At 44.4% G+C, this 18,652-nt stretch overlaps 4 protein-coding genes across 4 annotated transcripts in view; all 4 read right to left on the reverse strand.

The window, feature by feature from the left end:
* The window catches only part of LOC309562698 (uncharacterized protein), a 35,886-nt gene extending 27,687 nt beyond the window's left edge, over nucleotides 1–8,199 (reverse strand). The window contains exon 1 of the mRNA XM_082266982.1: nucleotides 8,034–8,199. Within this exon, the coding sequence (XP_082123108.1) occupies nucleotides 8,034–8,073 (40 nt within the window). The 5' untranslated portion in view covers nucleotides 8,074–8,199. The remainder of the gene's footprint in view (nucleotides 1–8,033) is intronic.
* The window catches only part of LOC309564451 (uncharacterized protein), a gene marked incomplete at both ends in the record, with an annotated part of 75,688 nt that extends 66,122 nt beyond the window's left edge, over nucleotides 1–9,566 (reverse strand). The window contains 2 exons of the mRNA XM_082269081.1: nucleotides 9,199–9,414; nucleotides 9,552–9,566. Of these exons, the coding sequence (XP_082125207.1) occupies nucleotides 9,199–9,414; nucleotides 9,552–9,566 (231 nt within the window). The remainder of the gene's footprint in view (nucleotides 1–9,198; nucleotides 9,415–9,551) is intronic.
* Nucleotides 7,114–8,025, reverse strand: LOC309563966 (uncharacterized protein; the record flags this gene model as incomplete). Its single annotated transcript, XM_082268596.1, has 1 exon — nucleotides 7,114–8,025. One exon carries the CDS (start codon nucleotides 8,023–8,025, stop codon nucleotides 7,189–7,191), a length of 837 nt encoding a protein of 278 aa, XP_082124722.1. The 3' UTR covers nucleotides 7,114–7,188.
* A 79-nt stretch (nucleotides 9,567–9,645) lies between the features above and the next one.
* LOC309564452 (gastrula zinc finger protein XlCGF66.1-like) lies at nucleotides 9,646–17,050 on the reverse strand (the record flags this gene model as incomplete). Its single annotated transcript, XM_082269082.1, has 4 exons — nucleotides 9,646–9,837; nucleotides 9,924–10,058; nucleotides 10,191–10,304; nucleotides 16,982–17,050. The coding sequence occupies 4 exons, from the start codon at nucleotides 17,048–17,050 to the stop codon at nucleotides 9,646–9,648; spliced, it is 510 nt and encodes a 169-aa protein (XP_082125208.1).
* Nucleotides 17,051–18,652: the final 1,602 nt, after the last annotated feature.

Raw genomic sequence — 18,652 nt, forward strand, 5'->3', positions numbered from 1 at the left:
CTTCTGGTGAGTTCTCAATTCTTCTATATCCTGAAGGTGCTTGGAGGGTTCCGCCATCATTATATTTCCAATTACCTGCAGGGTCCGAATATATTCACATGGTTGCATTCACCTGGCACATGGGCATAACTTGCTTAGTTTTGTATCATCAGCAAATACCAAGATTGAAGTTTTTTTTCCAACCTTTATATCATTTATAAATAAATTAAACAGAATTGGTCCCAGAACAGGACCCTGCACATACAGCTCACTCTGGACCATTCAGAAATAATGCCATTTATCACTACTCTCTGGACGCGCTCCTGTAACCAGTTTTCTATCCAGGTACAAAAAACATCATCAGTGCCCAAAAAAACTTTAATTTGTAAATTGAGTATTTATTGGGTACTGTGTCAAATGCCTTAGTGAAATCTAAATACACTACGACCACAAGCCTTCCTTTATCCAAATTACAATTTACCCCCCTTATAGCATGTTAAAAAGTTGGTATGACAAGAATAGTCCTTCATAAATCCATGTTGGTTACTACAAATGATGCTATTCTCATTAGCAAATTCTTGGATATAGTCCTTTGTCACTTCTTCCAGTGCTTTACATACTATTGATGTTAGGCTGACTGGTCTGTAGTTTCCTGGTGTGTATCTTGGCCTTTATTGTTAAGCTATTCACCAATCAGATGGTGCATAGTTTCCTGGTATGTATCTTGGCCTTTATTGATATGCTATTCACCAATCAGATGGTACCATTGCAGTCAGTAGGCTGTCCATAAATATTAGAGATCTGCTCGAAGAAGAGGGACCAACCCTAAGAGAGGCTCAATGTGTGTTATCATATCTGTGCTACTGTAATTAGTTATGAAACATAACCTAATACTACCAGCAGAATTCAAGGATGGGTATCAGTACAGGAAAGTGACCATCTCAATTATTAGTGATTATCAACCTATCATTGGCTAATGTTACTTAGCTCCCGCCCTACTCTGGAACAATCAGTGAGCAGAAACAGAGCAGAGATATTATGGGTCACCTGTGCTGATCCCTGTAGGAGTGTCCTCCTCTATGAATGTCCCCGTTATTCCATCCTCCTCCGTATATTGCTGATCATCAGTCACATACGTCTCTTCTACTTCACCCTCAACTTTCATAATGATCAGATCTTCACCCTAAACCAACAGAATGGCAGAAAATAACATCTGTAACATAGAAGTATTTATGATGTGAGATCACATAGAAAATATCATCTTGTAGAGTCCACACATCGTCTCCACATGTCAGAGTGTTCAATCACTTTATGTTTCCAACACTCAACTCCACTCACCTGATGATGGTGGGGAATGGTGTGACCTTCCTGTGGGGAGTCCCGCGAATACAGAAGATAAGGACTTCTCTCAAGTGAATTTCTGTTACTAGTTGGCCCCATCATATCCTTGGGTTCTTCTGAAAACATGTCCATCACACCATACTCCTCATCCTCATCTTTATACTCTTTTTTGATACCAAGGTTTCCGCTCTAAAATGTATAACAACACATTAATTGAAGCAAAAAAAAAAGCCTGTGTATAAATCATAATTACTAATAATTATTAATCTTCTACCTGATGATGGTGAGGGATGGTGTGACCTTCCTGTGTGGAATCCCGGGAATACAGAGGACGGGGACATCTCTCTGGTGGGTTCCCATTACTGGATCCATCTGTAGGAAACACACACACTGACTGAATACATTGTTTCTATGTGTTTATCAGATGATGGGGGATCTAGGTGGATCCTCCGTACTGCTCTCTCCTTTACAATAAAGTCTCCTCTTACCCGGTGATGTGAGGGGCGGCTGATTCTCCATCATGACGTCCTTGTAGAGATCCTTGTGTCCTTCTAAATACTCCCACTCCTCCATGGAGAAATAGACAGTGACATCCTGACACCTTATAGGAACCTGACACACACAATGATACAGTCACCATCCAGACACATCCCTTGTCTGTTACTGGATAATGTCCCAGAATTCCCAGCACCGCTCACCTCTCTTGTCAGCAGCTCCATCATCTTCTTGGTGACTTCTAGAATCTTCTGCATGTTGTGTCTCTCAGGTTTTAGGGAGTCACATGGAGGCACTGTGATGGTCATATGATCACCTGACTTCAGAAGAGGAAATCTCTGTATTGGAGAACCAATAGGAATATCATGTTAAAATCCCAGAATCCTCCTCACCCCTTCGGTCAGGTCTGTGTTTTATTAATAGAGATAAAAGTGATGTCATGTAACCTCCCAGAATCCTCCTCACCTCTCTGCTTAGGTCTGTGTTTTATTAATAGAGATAAAAGTGATGTCATGTGACCTCCCAGAATCCTCCTCACCTCTCTGGTCGGGTCTGTGTTTTATTAATAGAGATAAGAGTGATGTCATGTGACCTCCCAGAATCCTCCTCACCTCTCCGGTCAGCAGGTAGATGATCTCCAGAATGAGGTTTAGTATCTTCTCAGTCATGTGACTCCGGTCCTCCTCCATCGTCACTGATGTGGTCATGTGATCTATGTAGGTTTCAATGTAGACAATTAGCAGAGAATTATCTGGACTGTATTTTTGTACAATATTAGATGATGATATAAGGGATTAAAAGGCATGCTGCCCCCAGTGGGAATTGGCACATGTAGATTGGGGTAGTTAGTGTTTTCCTGTTTCTTCCTCCCTTCATACCTGGTATATTTTGTCCGACCTCCTCCCCTATTATTGGCCGATCACGTACCCCCTCTTATAGTCACGGGTGGGAATATTCACACTCTATCTCTATTATTTGCTGCTGACCAGGGTCAAAAGCTGTGTGAAGGCCATTATGGGTGAGCACCAAAGCTATGCAACTAGAAGTTCCACCAAAATTCAAATCCTGAAAATCGGAGTCAGATTTCAGTACCGCCTGAATTGGAATCTCATCTCGTTAGGAGAGACTGCTAAGGTGAGAAGGTGACACATCTTCAAAATGAACAGAATATTGTGGCCCCCTAAGTACAGAATGTTATGTCCCTGAAGGGGTTAATCTAGGTTTCCACACTATATATGTGCGTATCATCATCTGCTGGAGATAAAAGAGGTCACAGTGACTATGGAGGAAGAGGACGAAACATGACGGATGGGTTACTGGGTGTAAATATAAAATAATATCTTATTACCTCCTCTGCTGCCACTTCCAGCAATGTCTCCTCTCTACTTCCTCCTGACTCACCTATGACCTGGAACTTCCTGTCTGTACCTGACATCACTTCCTATCTGTACCAGACATCATTTCCTTTCTTCCATAGGGACTTCCTGTCTTTTATAAAGACCCACCTCAGGCCAACCTAAACCTATATCAGATTCTACAATTAAAGACATAATGATGTCATTAAGAGGAGCCCTACAATATGATATGATGAGCTTTATGCACCAATCTAAAAAAGAAATAGATGCCCTTGTAACTGATTTCTTAATTTGCAGACGGGGACATCTCTCTGGTGGGTTTCCATTACTGGATCCATCTGTAGGAAACACACACACTGACTGAATACATTGTTTCTATGTGTTTATCAGATGATGGGGAATCTAGGTGGATCCTCCGTACTGCTCTCTCCTTAAGGGCTCTTTCACACAGGCGATCCGATCAGATCCGCCTGTCAGTTTTTTGGACGGATCTGATCCTCCATGCAGCTCTGTGGGGCAGCGGGTGTCAGCGGAGACACCTCCGCTGACACCCGCTGCCATCCGTATCCGATCCTGTCCGTGAAATCTGGACGGATGGAAACCCTATTTTTCCATCCGTTCAGTGATCGGATCTGATGAGAGGCGGTCCGCTCTCATCCGATCCCCCATAGAGGGCAGCGGGGGCTGAGACACCTCCCTCTTCGCTCTCTCTCTCTGCAAGCGGAGATGGAGCTGTCATCCGCCGGCTCAGCGGGGATCGCGGATTGATCCCCGCTGAGCAACACGGATCCGCCTACGGAGGCGGACCGTGTGAAAGAGGCCTTACAATAAAGTCTCCGCTTACCCAGTGATGTGAAGGGCGGCTGATTCTCCATCATGACGTCCTTGTAGAGATCCTTGTGTCCTTCTAAATACTCCCACTCCTCCATGGAGAAATAGACAGTGACATCCTGACACCTTATAGGAACCTGACACACACAATGATACAGTCACCATCCAGACACATCCCTTGTCTGTTACTGGATAATGTCCCAGAATTCCCAGCACCGCTCACCTCTCCTGTCAGCAGCTCCATCATCTTCTTGGTGACTTCTAGAATCTTCTGCATGTTGTGTCTCTCAGGTTTTAGGAAGTCACATGGGAGGCACTGTGATGCTCATATGATCACCTGACTTCACAGTAGGAGACCTTTTTATTTAAAACTCAAAAACATATGATATCCAAGTATCCTCCTCACCACTTTGGTCAGGTCTTTGATTTGTAAACAAAAGTGATGTAATTTTACTCTCTCAGAATTTCCTTCACTGGGATAAGATTGAGCATGGGTTGGCAGCAAACCTAACCCATTCACAGACATGATGAACTAATGTTCCATGTCATACTGTTACGGGATGCTTCCTGGGACAGTTTAGTAAAATACGACTGTCCTGGCAAATCCAGGACAGCTGGCAGGTATGATGCAATGCAGGATAATCATAGGGGCCCCAATGCATTTAAACAGCCCTATGTTGGCCTAAAGTCCAGCTTTGACGATCCCTCCGGAGAGACGTGCTTCCTGTCTTTTTACCTCTATATCTCTCTTCACCCAGTAACCCCTTTATTACAGGGTTGTGGTTTTGAAGCATTTTTGTGCTCTCTGCTTTAACATTTTATTAAAATTTTGAGACAATGCAGTGTAAATCTGCGAAAAAAGAAGACTTCAAATGATGTTATTAAACAGGTGTGACACTGGCCAATTGGTACGAATTTGATAGCTTTAGTTTTTCTTTTTGTATTATTCTTTATTTATACAATCCACAAAGAAAAAAAATATATTCCAAGACAACGTATGATATAACCAGTGAGGGAAAACCTTATTGTAACTTGTCACAGGTTTGCCGTAAAAAGGGAGGCACGTCTTAAATAGTCAAAAAGCACAGTAAATAGGTCGGAGGTCCTTGTAGAACACGTACGGCTGGCGTGTGCCCTTTTAATAGGACTTCCCATATTGACAATGTGGACTGAGTTTTCAATAAATATAGAGGCTGTTTGAGAAAAAAAAAAAGAGGGAAAAGGAAAAAGAAGAAGTATGGAGGGCAGGAAGAAAAGAACCAGGTTCAGACTCCTCTCCAATGGCTCCCACCAACCAAGAGGCCCACCGACTTCAGTAACATTCCTGGTTCCGTCTCCCTGAGGATTAGTTGGTAGGCTCAGGAAGAGTTTCAAGGTAATTACAATATTCCTGTAAAAAAACTAAAATCATGCTGGCAAAACTAAGTCAAAAGAAATTCATCTTCTGGGATGCGGTGAGATCTTCCATTGGATTGATCTCATTAACACACCCACTGTAGGGGGATCCATGCATTGAGAAAAAAGGAAAATGATAAAGGGGTTTGGAGGGCAGGAAAGAAAGAGTGGAAAGAACCAGGTTCAGACTCCTCTCTAATGGCTCCCACCAACCAAGAGGCCCACCAACTTCAGTAACATTTTTTTAGGAGTCCTCGTTACGTCTTTCTAAAGTTTTATTGGTAGGCTCAGGAAGAGTTTCAAGGCAATTACAGTATTCCTGCAAAAAACTGAAATCGTGCCGGCAAAACCAGATCAAGTAAAATTCATCTTCCTTGCTCTTCGGGGATGCGGTGAGATCTTCCATTCCGTTGATCTCCTTAGCCCCCAGCAATCCACACCTCTACGTAGGGGGATCCGTGTATCTCCATTTCAGAGGGATACAAGATCTCGCCATGTCTATAAGATGAACGACCAGTGATTTTTTTTAAATTCAATTGGTTCTTAAGAAGGAGATGGTTTTAGCTTTATTTTTTTCACCACACCCCCTCCTCTCTATTAGAGGGACTCAACCAGCAGTGATACCCCCTCCTTCTCTCTCCTAGAGGGACCCGACCAGCAGTGACAACCCCTCCTTCTCTCTCCTAGAGGGACACAACCAGCAGTGACACCCCCTCCTTCTCTCTCCTAGAGGGACTCAACCAGCAGTGACACCTCCTCCTTCTCTCTCCTAGAGGGACTCAACCAGCAGTGACAACCCCTCCTTCTCTCTCCTAGAGGGACTCAACCAGCAGCGACACCCCCTCCTTCTCATTCCTAGAAGGACCCAACCAGCAGTGACACCTCCTCCTCCTCTCTCTCTTAGAGGGACTCAACCAGCGTGACACCTCCTCCTTCTCTCTCCTTGAGGGACCCAACCAGCAGTGACACACCCTCCTTCTCATTCCTAGAGAGACTCAACCAGCAGCGACACCCCCTCCTTCTCATTCCTAGAGGGCCGCAACCAGCAGTGACACCTCCTCCTCCTCTCTCTCTCTTAGAGGGACTCAACCAGCAGTGACACCCCCTCCTTCTCTCTCCTAGAGGGACTCAACCCCCTCCTTCTCATTCCTAGAGGGACTCAACCAGCAGTAACACCCCCTCCTTCTCTGTCCTAGAAGGACCCATCCAGCATTGACACCCCCTCCTTCTCTCTTTTAGAGGAACTTAACCAGCAGTGACACCCCCTCCTTCTCTTTCCTAGAGGGACCCAACCAGCAGTGACACCCCCTCCTTCTCTCTCCTAGAGGGACCCAACCAGCAGTGACACCTCCTCCTTCTCTCTCTTAGAGGGACCCAACCCGCGGTGACACCTCCTCCTTCTCTCTCCTAGAGGGACCCAACCAGCAGTGACACCTTCTCCTTCTCTCTCCTAGAGGGATCCAACCCGCAGTGACACCCCCTCCTTCTCTCTCCTAGAGAGACCCAACCAGCAGTGACACCTCCTCCTTCTCTCTCCTAGAGGGACCCAACCAGCAGTGAAACCCCTTCCTTCTCTCTTCTAGCAGAGTAATTCAGACAGAACTTTGAAGACTTTAGTGATCTCTGATTTCCTTATAAAGTCTTTCTTCCATGATAAAGATCAGAGGAGCACTCAGCCACGTGTTTTCTGAGGTGTATAACTGTATATCAAGGTGTGCTTCTTCCCAGTGTGAGATCTCTGATGTATGGCAAAATATGGTCCATATAAAAGACATTTCCCACACTCAAGACACTAATACACCTCGAGGGTTGCGTGAGTTCTCTGATGTTTGTTTAGACGAGACCTCTGTGAATAACATTTCCCGCACTCAGGGCAGGAATACGGCTTCTCACCCCTGTGGGACTTCAGATGTGCGTGAAGATGGACCTTTTCTAAAAAACTTTTCCCGCACTTAGTACAAAAATAAGGCTTCTCTCCTGTGTGAGATTTTTGATGTCTGAGAAGCGCAAATTTCCGTGGATAACATTTCCCGCAATCAGGGCAAGAAAACAGCTTTTCCTGTGTGTGGCATATCTGATGTTCAATAAGATTGGATTTCCTCGAAAAACTTTTCCCGCACTCAGGACAGGAATACGGCTTCTCACCCGTGTGAGACCTCTGATGTTCAGTAAGATTGAACTTCCGCGAAAAATATTTCCCGCACTCAGAGCAGGAATACAGCTTCTCCCCCGTGTGAAACCTTTGATGCAAAACAAGGTCTGATTTCCACGCATAACATTTTGCGCACACGGGGCAGGAATACGGCTTTTCAACCACGTGCGCTCTCTGATGCCTGAAAAGACTGGTCTTATCTGAAAAATATTTCCTGCACTCAGAACAGGAATACAGCTTCTCACCCGTGTGAGATCTCTGATGTACAGAAAGACCTAAATCAGAACTAAAAATTTCCCCACATCGAGGACAGGGAAATGCCTCCTCCCCCTGAATTTCGGCACCATCCCTCACAGTACCAGGTTGATCAGAGTTGGAGGGATTCCCTGGTCTGTCCACACTATGAATTCCACCATCCATAGTTAACCTCATTGTCTTTACTCCTCCACAATCTCCTATGATGTCCTCAGCTTCCATTTTACGACCTGGAGATAAAGTGAGACGATCCTTTGAGGGTTTCTCCATGGCGTGTCCTGGAAAAATATAAAAACATCATCAATAGATATGAGAGGGTTAGTTCACTTCCATCAAGATTCCATCTGGATCAGGTAGATATGAGTGAGCAGATGTTCTCTGTGGATGTCCCAACCAGCTGGGACTCTTTCAGCAAATCTGATCTGTTACTTGTAGATCAACAGATCTCCTAAGGTTGCCTTACGTGTTGCCAGTTCCCACTTGCTGACAGAGATACTGTAGCTAGTTACACAGCTAGTTTTTATTTAGCCATGCTCCGATCAATACTCTTGGTTTGAGAAAATAGGTTCAATTCACAACCCCAGGCTCCACTCCATGTTGTTATTGTATCCCGGCACTACTGTGTTCCTTGTTCTAATGTTTCTACCTTTCCGAATTCCCATGCCTGCAGAAACTCTGTCCTCCTATTCACTCCTATAAACTTCATTTCTATAGCGACTCCCTATGTCTCATGTTCCAGAGTCCCTGTCTCCCCAGCTATCGCCCTCAGCTCTAAATAGGACTAAGTTTGGTCTCTGTCTGACCTGATCTTCAGCTTGTCCTCATGTCTGACATTATCTATCGAATTTGTGCTTCACTCTGGATCTCGTGTACGTCAACTGCTATCTACACAGATATGTCCAAGGACTACAACCTGGGAGCTGTCCTGCAGCAATGCCCATCATCCCTTGTGGGGCATACTGAATACCAGGTAACTCTGTAGAATTTGTGCCTTGGCCCATCTTTGAGCTCACACATCCACCAACTTGTAGATTGTTCAGAGGATCCACAATCCCAGGCATACATTACAGAGCAGAGATAAGAGAAGAATATATTATGGGTCACCTGTGCTGAACTCAGTACGAGTGTCCTCCTCAATGAATGTTCTCATCATTCCAGCCTCCTCCGTATATTGCTGATCATCACTCACATACGTCTCTTCTACTTCACCCTCAACTTTTATGATAATCAGATCTTCACCCTAAACCAACAGAATGGCAGAAAATAACATCTGTAACATAGAAGTATTTATGATGTGAGATCACATAGAAAATATCATCTTGTAGAGTCCACACATCGTCTCCACATGTCAGAGGGTTCAATCACTTTATGTTCCCGACCCTCAACTCCACCTACCTGATGACGGTGAGGGATGGTGTGACCTTCCTGTGTGGAATCCCGGGAATACAGAGGACGGGGACATCTCTTTGGTGGTTTTCGGTTAGTAAGTGGTTCCATCATAATATCTTTGTAGAGATCCATGTGTCCTTCAGAACTTTCCTCCATCCCACTATACTCCTCATCCTCCTCTTTACACTCTTCTTTAACAATACAATTCTTTGAGTTTTCACTCTAAACATTAAAAAAAAAAAAAAAATATTGTAACATACATGCATGTGTATAAAAAATAACTAACTACCAGTGATTGTTCCTCTACCTGATGATGGTGGGGGATGGTGTGATCTTCCAGTGTGGAATGCCGGGAATACAGAGGACGGGGACATCTCTCTGGTGGGTTCCCATTACTGGATCCATCTGTAGGAAACACACACACTGACTGAATACATTGTTTCTATGTGTTTATCAGATGATGGGGGATCTAGGTGGATCCTCCGTACTGCTCTCTCCTTTACAATAAAGTCTCCTCTTACCCGGTGATGTGAGGGGCGGCTGATTCTCCATCATGACGTCCTTGTAGAGATCCTTGTGTCCTTCTAAATACTCCCACTCCTCCATGGAGAAATAGACAGTGACATCCTGACACCTTATAGGAACCTGACACACACAATGATACAGTCACCATCCAGACACATCCCTTGTCTGTTACTGGATAATGTCCCAGAATTCCCAGCACCGCTCACCTCTCCTGTCAGCAGCTCCATCATCTTCTTGGTGACTTCTAGAATCTTCTTCTTGTTGCTTTTCCCAGATTTCAGGGAGTGAAGTGCAGGCACTTCGATTGTGATCTGACCACCAGGCTTCACAGGAGGAAAACTCTGTATTCATGTAAAAAAAAAAAAAAGAAATATCATGTAAAATTCCCAGAATCCTCCTCACCTCTCCGGTCAGGTCTGTGTTTTATTAATAGAGATAAGTGATGTCATGTGACCTCCCAGAATCCTCCTCACCTCTCCGGTCAGCAGGTAGATGATCTCCAGGGTGAGGTTTAGTATCCTCTCAGTCATGTGATTTCGATCCTCCTCCATCCTCAGTGATGTGATCATGCAATCTTTTGTGTTTTTCTGTAGATGGATAGTGGAGAATTATCTGGAATGTATTGGTTGTTATCCACCTCCTCCCCCATTATTGGCTGATCTCAGACCCTCTCTTATAGTTAGGGGTCGGAGTTATCCTCACCGTATCCCCTTTACAGGGTCAAAAGCTGCCTAGGACATTATGGGTGAGAGCCACATTTATTCTTTCATAACCTCCCAAAAGAGGGCAACATAATCTATATACAGTATGTGTGTATCATCATCTGCTGGAGATAAAAGAGGTCACAGTGACTATGGAGGAAGAGGGACAAGACGGGGGGGGGGGGGTTACTGGGTGTAAATAGAAAATAAGATCTTATTACCTCCTCTGCTGCCACTTCCAGCAATGTCTCCTCGCTACTTCCTCCTGACTCGCCTCTGACCTGTAACTTCCTGTCTGCATCACTTCCTGTCTTCCATAGAGACTTCCTGTCTGGGTAGAAGTGAGATCACCACCATGTGGAACTCAAAGGAACTGCAGCCCAGAGAAACAGCTCGTAGTGCGAACAGGGCCTTGTACTGTGTGTTAAATAAACCGGTTGATAACCCCCCCCGGTATATTCAAACGTTGTAGTACCTATATAGCAATATGTGCGTGTTTAGTGTCCTACAAGACAAACAATTGATGTTTGAAAAGGTCTGGAACCCTTGAATTTCATATTTACACTTCTTGTCTGGATTATGGTGGACTTGTAGGGGTGGCATAAGCAAAGTGGACCCTTTCTACCTTTATTTCTTGCCTAGCCCTTTTATTATCCTTATTTCCATACCTTCTTTTCTCCTTCTTCTTGTTAATCTCTTTATGTTGAGTTTTGTGCTCACATCCGTAAGCTAATGGGAGGCTTTATATGCAATTTCTGTTAGAATAGACGTTCTTGTCCATTCTGGCTTTATCAAGAGACGATTTTATCATGGTTGGTAGTGTGATATTTAGGCCGCTCCCGATGACGCCAGTGTGACAAAACGCGTAAGGAGGAGCCTCCAGCATCACTGCATCACTTCCAGTCTGAAGCTGTGGAAGGCAGATACGGTCCTGATTTTAAATGCTGAATATTTCTTTCCACAATGTAAGTGCAATATATGCGATTTGAATAAAGGAAAATTTTTAAAACGATATCACACTATGGGGTATGCCTGCTGTTGTTATCTCCGCATGTGAGAGATCTGGAGGAGCAGACAAAGGGGAGGACAGCCCTGGACCTGAAGCATGTGTACAGCCACAATAGCACTGTGAATGCAAAAACACCCCACAAGGAGAAATGCTTCTGGTGAGTGAGGTCAACACGGGGGGGGAGCACGTGTAAAGATCACCGGCACACTGCGAGAGCTGTATAATAATATATGGACTCACTATCATCGATTTTTCACGTCACTTTATTTTTGAAACAACATTGCTACTTAGTATTTGTTACTTTATTGACACAGCTTTCCACACTTTTTTTTACATCCTTTTATATATTTGTATATACAGTATATATTTTGTTTGGCTGAATTGCATAGTCTTTATGAATGAAGTAAGCACAACTTTTTATAAATTAATTGAATTTGTAATTTATTTTGGTAATCACAATTTAGTCACGTAACCACTTTACGACTGCTCACAGTAATATTACTGCGGCAGAGTGGCTCGTTATCGTCTGACGACATAGTACTACGTCGTCAGACACTCCCCCTTCTGGGCGGCGCTTGCGCGCCGCCGGAGGCTCGCTCCCGCTGTTTTCATTCACAGCGGGAGTCGGGCCAGGGGATCGCCGCTGCTCTTACCCGATCGTCGGTGATCGAGTCTGGAGATCCGCCCGCTGTGTGTAAACACAGCGGGCGGATCTCCATAGTGACAGGGAGTGACAGATCGGACTGTTCAGCATAGCTGGACATCCGATCTGTCCATGACTCACTCAGTCACCTCCCCCCCCACACGTCAGTAAGCACCAGGCATACATTAACCCCTCCCTCTCCAATAAAATTAACCCCTTCCCTGCCAGTGTCATTTTTACAGTAACAGTGCATATATATAGCACTGATTACTGCAGTAATGTCACTGGTACCCCCAAAAGTGTCAAAAATGTCAGTCAAGGGTCCGATCTGTCCGCCGCAATGTCGCAGTCCCGCAAAAAAAATCGCAGATCGCCGCCATTACGCGTTAAAAAAAAAACACCAAAAATGACAGAAATCTTTCCCTTTGTTAGTAAACGCAATAACTTTTGCGCAAACCAATCAAAATACGCTTATTGTGATTTTTTTTACCAAACATAGGTAGCAGAAAACAAATTGGCCAAAATTTTTTAAAAAAATTGGTTTTTACATCTTTTTTGGGGGGAATTTCATATAAAAAAATGTTAAAAATATTGTTATTTTTTCAAAATAAACGCTATTTTTTTGTTTATAGCGCAAAAAGTAAAAATCGCACAGGTGATCAAATACCACCAAAAGAAAGCTCTGTTTGTGGGAAAAAAAGGACGTAAATTTCGTTTGGGTACGGCGTCGCACGACCGCGCAATTGTCAGTTGAAGTCGCACAGCGCCGAATCGCAAAAAGTGGCCTGGACGGAAGACAGCAAAATCCTCCGGTGGTAAAGTGGTTAATTAGCAGCGCCACACCCCCTTCCATTAAATCCATTCACTCTTTGTTTGTGATTGTCTACTACTGAATGCTTACTCCTTTTATTTTTTATGTTGTTTTTTTTTTTTTCTTACATGTTGGAATTCCTCTAAAACGCACTAACTAAAAGTATTCGTTATGTTGGAATGATTCCTTTTCGGAACGATTCGTTATTTCGGGAGAGAGTATACATCCGTTGTTCCAAATTGATTCGTATTTTCTGAAGTTCTGTTAATTTTTTTGTTCTTTCGGAGATTGCCTTTTTTCTTTTTAACGTAATTAATTAATCCCCACATAATTATTCGTTATGTTATTACGTTTAATTATTTTCCTTATTCCCAACTGAGTTTGTTAGTTGGGCCGCACACATATAAATTAAATAAATAGTCTTTGATGTTCACCCCTGTCTTGTGCTATGTGCAGAGTGCAGGGTTCAGGGGTTCACTATGCACAAATGCTCGTACTAATGCTGGTTCTTTTGAGCTCTCGAGGTCTCGCATAAGGACTGCCCATGAGATGGTTACCCGCATACCTGGAAAGCAACTTAAAGTGGAGTTCCACCCTATTTTTATACTTACCTCCATCTTCTCGCTCCGGGTCACCTGAAAAAGAAATGGATAATCGCATATTTTTTTTTTTTTTACTTACCTCGTAGCGAACAAAATATACTTACCTTACTTCCTTCTTCCTCCTTCCTCGGCCGCGGCCCGTCGTCACTTCCTGGCTCTGCAATGATTCCTGGGAGCTGAACGTCATAGCTCCCAGGAATCATTGCGCCTGCACCGGCCCCGACGTCAGTTCCGGGTCGCGCGCGTCATCCCCTTCTAAACAGCTTCTGGGCATGCCCAGAAGCTGTGGAGGGGTGACGCGCGCGACCCGGAAGTGACGTCGGGGCCGGCGCAGAGCATCGTGGGACCACAGAAGGCGGAAGAAGACGCCGAAGAGGACGCGCTGGCTTCAAGCTGCCCACATCTGAGATGGCAGCGCTGGACAAGACGTTTGCAAGGTAAGTATTTCGTCTTGCAGGTAAGTGCAACCCGGGACAGATCAGAGGCTAGCCATTGTGGAATGCACTAGCCCTGACTGTCCCGGGGGTATTAAAAAAAAAAAAAAAACAAATCCAGGGTGGAACTCCGCTTTAAAGACACAGAAGAAGTTTAAAAGTACAAAAGAATGGATACAGAAGAATTCTAAACACAGGAGGGACTGTCAAGATATGAAAATATATTTAGGATTCTTAAAGACTTTCCTATCCCATATTTATATATCCATATCCATTACATAAGTCTAGAGTCCCCTCTTATTTTAGAAATATATTTTCAATAATAATAAGTTTTAGAATTCAGTCTGTTATTTTCTGTTATTGCACAAATGTGTCAAGAAGTTGTACAGTCTCAGGTCTCAGTGGTGATTGGGGCCCAGAGAGACTCTGGAGTAAAACCTGAACATCCAGCACACCTCCCTCTGGGGTCACCTCCGCTCAGATCTCCGCCCCCTCCCCCACCCATCCACAGGATGTACACTATGTATACCAGAAAAATGATATAGGTGTTAATAGTCTGCAGGGGATCTGCTGGGAAATTAAATAGATGCTAATAGTCTGCAGGAGATCTGCTGAAAATAGGAAATAGATGCTAATAGTCTGCAGGAGATCTGCTGAAAACGAAATAGGTGCTAATAGTCTGCAGGAGACCTGCTGGAAATCATAAAGCCACACCCCCTATAGACATCTCATAGAACAGTGGTCTCCAAACTACGGCCCTCCAGCTGTTCAGGAACTACAATTCCCATCATGCCTAGTCATGTCTGTGAATGTCAGAGTTTTACAATGCCTCATGGGACATGTAGTTCCACAACAGCTGGAGGGCTGTAGTTTGGTGATCCCTGTCATCCCTATATATACCAGAAAAAGAAAATAGGTGCTAATAGTCTGCAGGAGATCTGCTGAAAATAGGAAATAGATGCTAATAGTCTACAGGAGATCCACTAGAAAGTAAAATAGATGCTAATAGTCTGCAGGAGATCTGTTGAAAAATGAAATGGATGCTTATAGTCTACAGGAGATCTGCTGGGAGATGAAATAGATGCTAATAGTCTGCAGGAGATCTGCTTAAAATAGGAAACAGATGCTAATAGTTTGCAGGGAACTACTTTAAAAGGAAATAGATGCTAATAGTCTGCAAGAGACCTGCTGAAAAATGAAATCGGTGCTAATAGTCTGCAGGAGATCCACTGGAAAGTGAAATAGATGCTAATAGTGTGCAGGAGATCTGCTGAAAACAGGAAATAGATGCTAATAGTCTGCAGGAGATCCACTGGAAAGTGAAATAGATGCTAATAGTCAGCAGGGGATCTACTTAAAAATGAAATAGATGCTAATAGACTGCAGGAGATCTGCTGAAAAATGAAAAAGGTGCTAATAGTCTGCAGGAGATCTGCTGGAAATCATAAAGCCACACCCCCTATAGACATCTCATAGAAGATACAATCTCAGGTCTCAGTGGTGATTGGAGCCCAGGGGGACTCTGGAGTAAAACCTGAACATCCAGCACACCTCCCTCTGGGGTCACCTCCGCTCAGATCTCCGCCCCCTCCCCCACCCATCCACAGGATGTACACTATATATACCAGATTGGAAATAGATGCTAATAGTCTGCAGGAGATCTGCTGAAAATGAAATAGGTGCTAATAGTCTGCAGGAGATCTGCGGGGAAAATGAAAAAGGTGCTAATAGTCTGCAGGAGATCTGCTGAAAAATGAAATAGGTGCTAATAGTCTGCAGGAGATCTGCTGAAAAATGAAATAGGTGCTTATAGTCTGCAGAAGAGAAAAGAAAAAGGAAATAGATGCTAATAAAGGAAAGAGATCCTCTGCAGATCTAGCACATGAGTTTGTTAGCTTTATATAGTTTATAGAGATGTGCTTGCTCTTATATGACATGTAACGTTAAAAAACCATACCTCGTGAAAATTCCATACCTCGTCACTTCCGGTGCACCTATGTCATGGAACAGCTGAGCAGGTTACCATTGCGCATGCTCAGAGGTCCGGAGGGTAGGGAATTTTCACGGTAGTGTGTTGTAACTTTACAGCGCATCAGCTGTTGCCGCGGTTACATTAAAACATCTCGGCTGCAACATGAAATCATCTCCGCTCCTACCCCTGTCACTTCCCTGATCTCGGCTACTAAATGTAAAAGCGGAGGCGGGTCTATGAAAATATAAATTAGCCAAGCCGAGATCTCCGTGATTTATATTTTCATACACCCGCTGCTTTTACATTTAGTAGCCGAGATCAGGGAAGTGACAGGGGTAGGAGCGGAGATGATTTCATGTTGCAGCCGAGATGTTTTAATGTTAACGCGGCAACAGCTGATGCAGTGTAACGTTACAACACACTACCCCGTCAAAATTCCCTACCCTCCGCACCTCTGAGCATGCGCAATGGTAACCTGCTCAGCTGTTCCATGACGTAGGTGCATCGGAAGTGACGAGGGTAGGGAATTTTCACGGGTAGGATTTTTTCCTGGAACACCGTGTTCACACTACGAGCCGTTGTTCCGTGAAAAAACCATACCCGTGAGAAAACCATACCCTCGTCACTTCCGGTGCACCTAGGGAGGGTATGGAATCATCACAGTAGTGACGAGGGTATGGATTTCTAACGAGGTATGGTTTTCTAACATTACAGCGTTTCTCGGACTGCACTTCCTCTGAGCCCCACAAGGTGCTAACCTCACTTTTTCCCAGACAGAAAGTCTCTATGGAAGACAGGAAGTGATGTCAGATATAAATAAGAAGTTCTGGGTGAGAGGTGAGTCGGGAGGAAGTAGAGAGGAGACATTGCTGGAGGTGGCAGCAGAGGAGGTAACAAGATCTTAATTTCTATTTACACCCATCATGTCTGTCCTCTTCCTCCATAGTCACTGTGACCTCTTTTATCTCTATCAGATGATGATATACACATATATAGTGTGGAAACCTAGATTAACCCCTTCAGGATTAGAACATTTCCCAAATTACGGAGCCGAAACATTCTCTTCATTTTGGAGTTGTGTCACGTTCTCACCTTTAGCAGTCTCTTGTAACGAGGGATGAGATTCGGGTTGGACTGAGATTTGACTTTAACTTCCAGCATTTGAAGTTTCGTGAAATTTGAGGTTGATAAATTTTATGCTCATCCATAATGCCCTGCGCAGCCTTTCACCCTGGTCAGTAGTCAATAATGGAGAAAGGCGGTGGATAACCCCACCTCTCAATATAAGAGGGGGTCTGAGATCATCCAGTAAGGGAGGGAGGAGTTGAATAACCCTATCCACTATAGGAGGGGGGTCTGAGATAATCTAATAAAGGGGGTGAAAGGAAATTAGAAATAGACAGCCGACCACCCTTTCTTGGCAACCCACCACGTCCCTTCAGAATTCTGGTGACCCTCATTTAACACCAAAGGCTTAGTATTTCAAAGCAAGTCTAAATTCTTCATTCATAAATGGTAGCTTATAAGAAAAGAAACAAGAAAGAGGGGAGGAGTCATATCACTTCTGTTATATACAATTTTCTTTAACCACAATTTTACATTTGTAAAACAGTTACACAAAATAGCTTATCTAACATGAACACAAGAACACATTTCAGGAAGTAGCTTGACCACAGTGGCCCATAAAGGCGGGGGGGGGGGGGGGGGGTTCCGAGTGAGCTCAAACAGAGATGTAAAATAAAATCCTACATTCTTTCTCAAAATATAATAACTGTAAAACTTACAAAATGGTGTCCCAGTTGATCATATGCCCTATTACAGGGGGTTTCCTCTCCCCTCGGAGAACCCTGTAGGTCAATGCCCACCCTCCTCCTCCTTCTGTCAGTCCCCAGGTTGCCTAGATGCCAACCCCACATCTGTACCCAGTACCTTAGTAAGTCCAGAGGGTCAGATTCCGGTTGGAGAATCCGTAGTGTCTTCAGCAGTTGCATAGTTGGAAACTATAGTCACCGGAACCAGTTTGGCTTGGGAATCTCATCAGAGACTCCAACCTCTCTAACCCAACTGAGAAAAACCCCATTTATGTTTCTTCCCCTTTTTCCTTTAACTGGAAGTCAACTTTTTCTACCAGGCTTATAATACCAAGCCACCATCTTTAGGTGGACCTCACGTTAATTCCCCATGGTACTCTTTCTAACAGAGAAAAGCTCTATGCTTTCTTGAGCCACCCTTCAAAATCGATTTAAAGCGGAGTTCCGGCCTCAAAATCGAAAATCGATTTCGGGCCATCCGCTTGCTGAGGGCCACCTGAAAAAGAAATGGATGCTCCCAATTTTTTTTTTGGTCACTTACCTTGATATTGAAGAAAATATACTCACCTTCCTTCCACTTCCTTACTCTGCGGCCGCGCCCCGCGCCCTCACTTCCGGTTTGCAATTACTCCTGGGAGCTGAACGTCATTGCTCCCAGGAGTCAATGCGCCTGCACTGGCCCTGCTCGTCACTTCCGGTGCAGGTGCGGCATTCCCTGCTAAACAGCTTCGGGGCATGCCCAGAAGCTGTGCAGGGATGCAGCGCCTGCACCGGAAGTGAAGAGTGGAGTCGGTGCAGTGCATTGTGGGACTCCGACGTCACCGAAGAGGCCGCCGAAGAGGACGCGCTGGCTTCAGCTGCCCACACCTGAGATGGCAGTGCTGGAGAAGAACTTTTCAAGATAAGTATTTCTTCTTACAGGTAAGTGCGACCCGGGACAGTTCAGAGGCTA

This window comes from Pelophylax lessonae (genome assembly GCF_965119305.1).
Source record: "Pelophylax lessonae genome assembly, chromosome: 9".
Taxonomy (NCBI): Eukaryota; Metazoa; Chordata; class Amphibia; order Anura; family Ranidae; genus Pelophylax; species Pelophylax lessonae.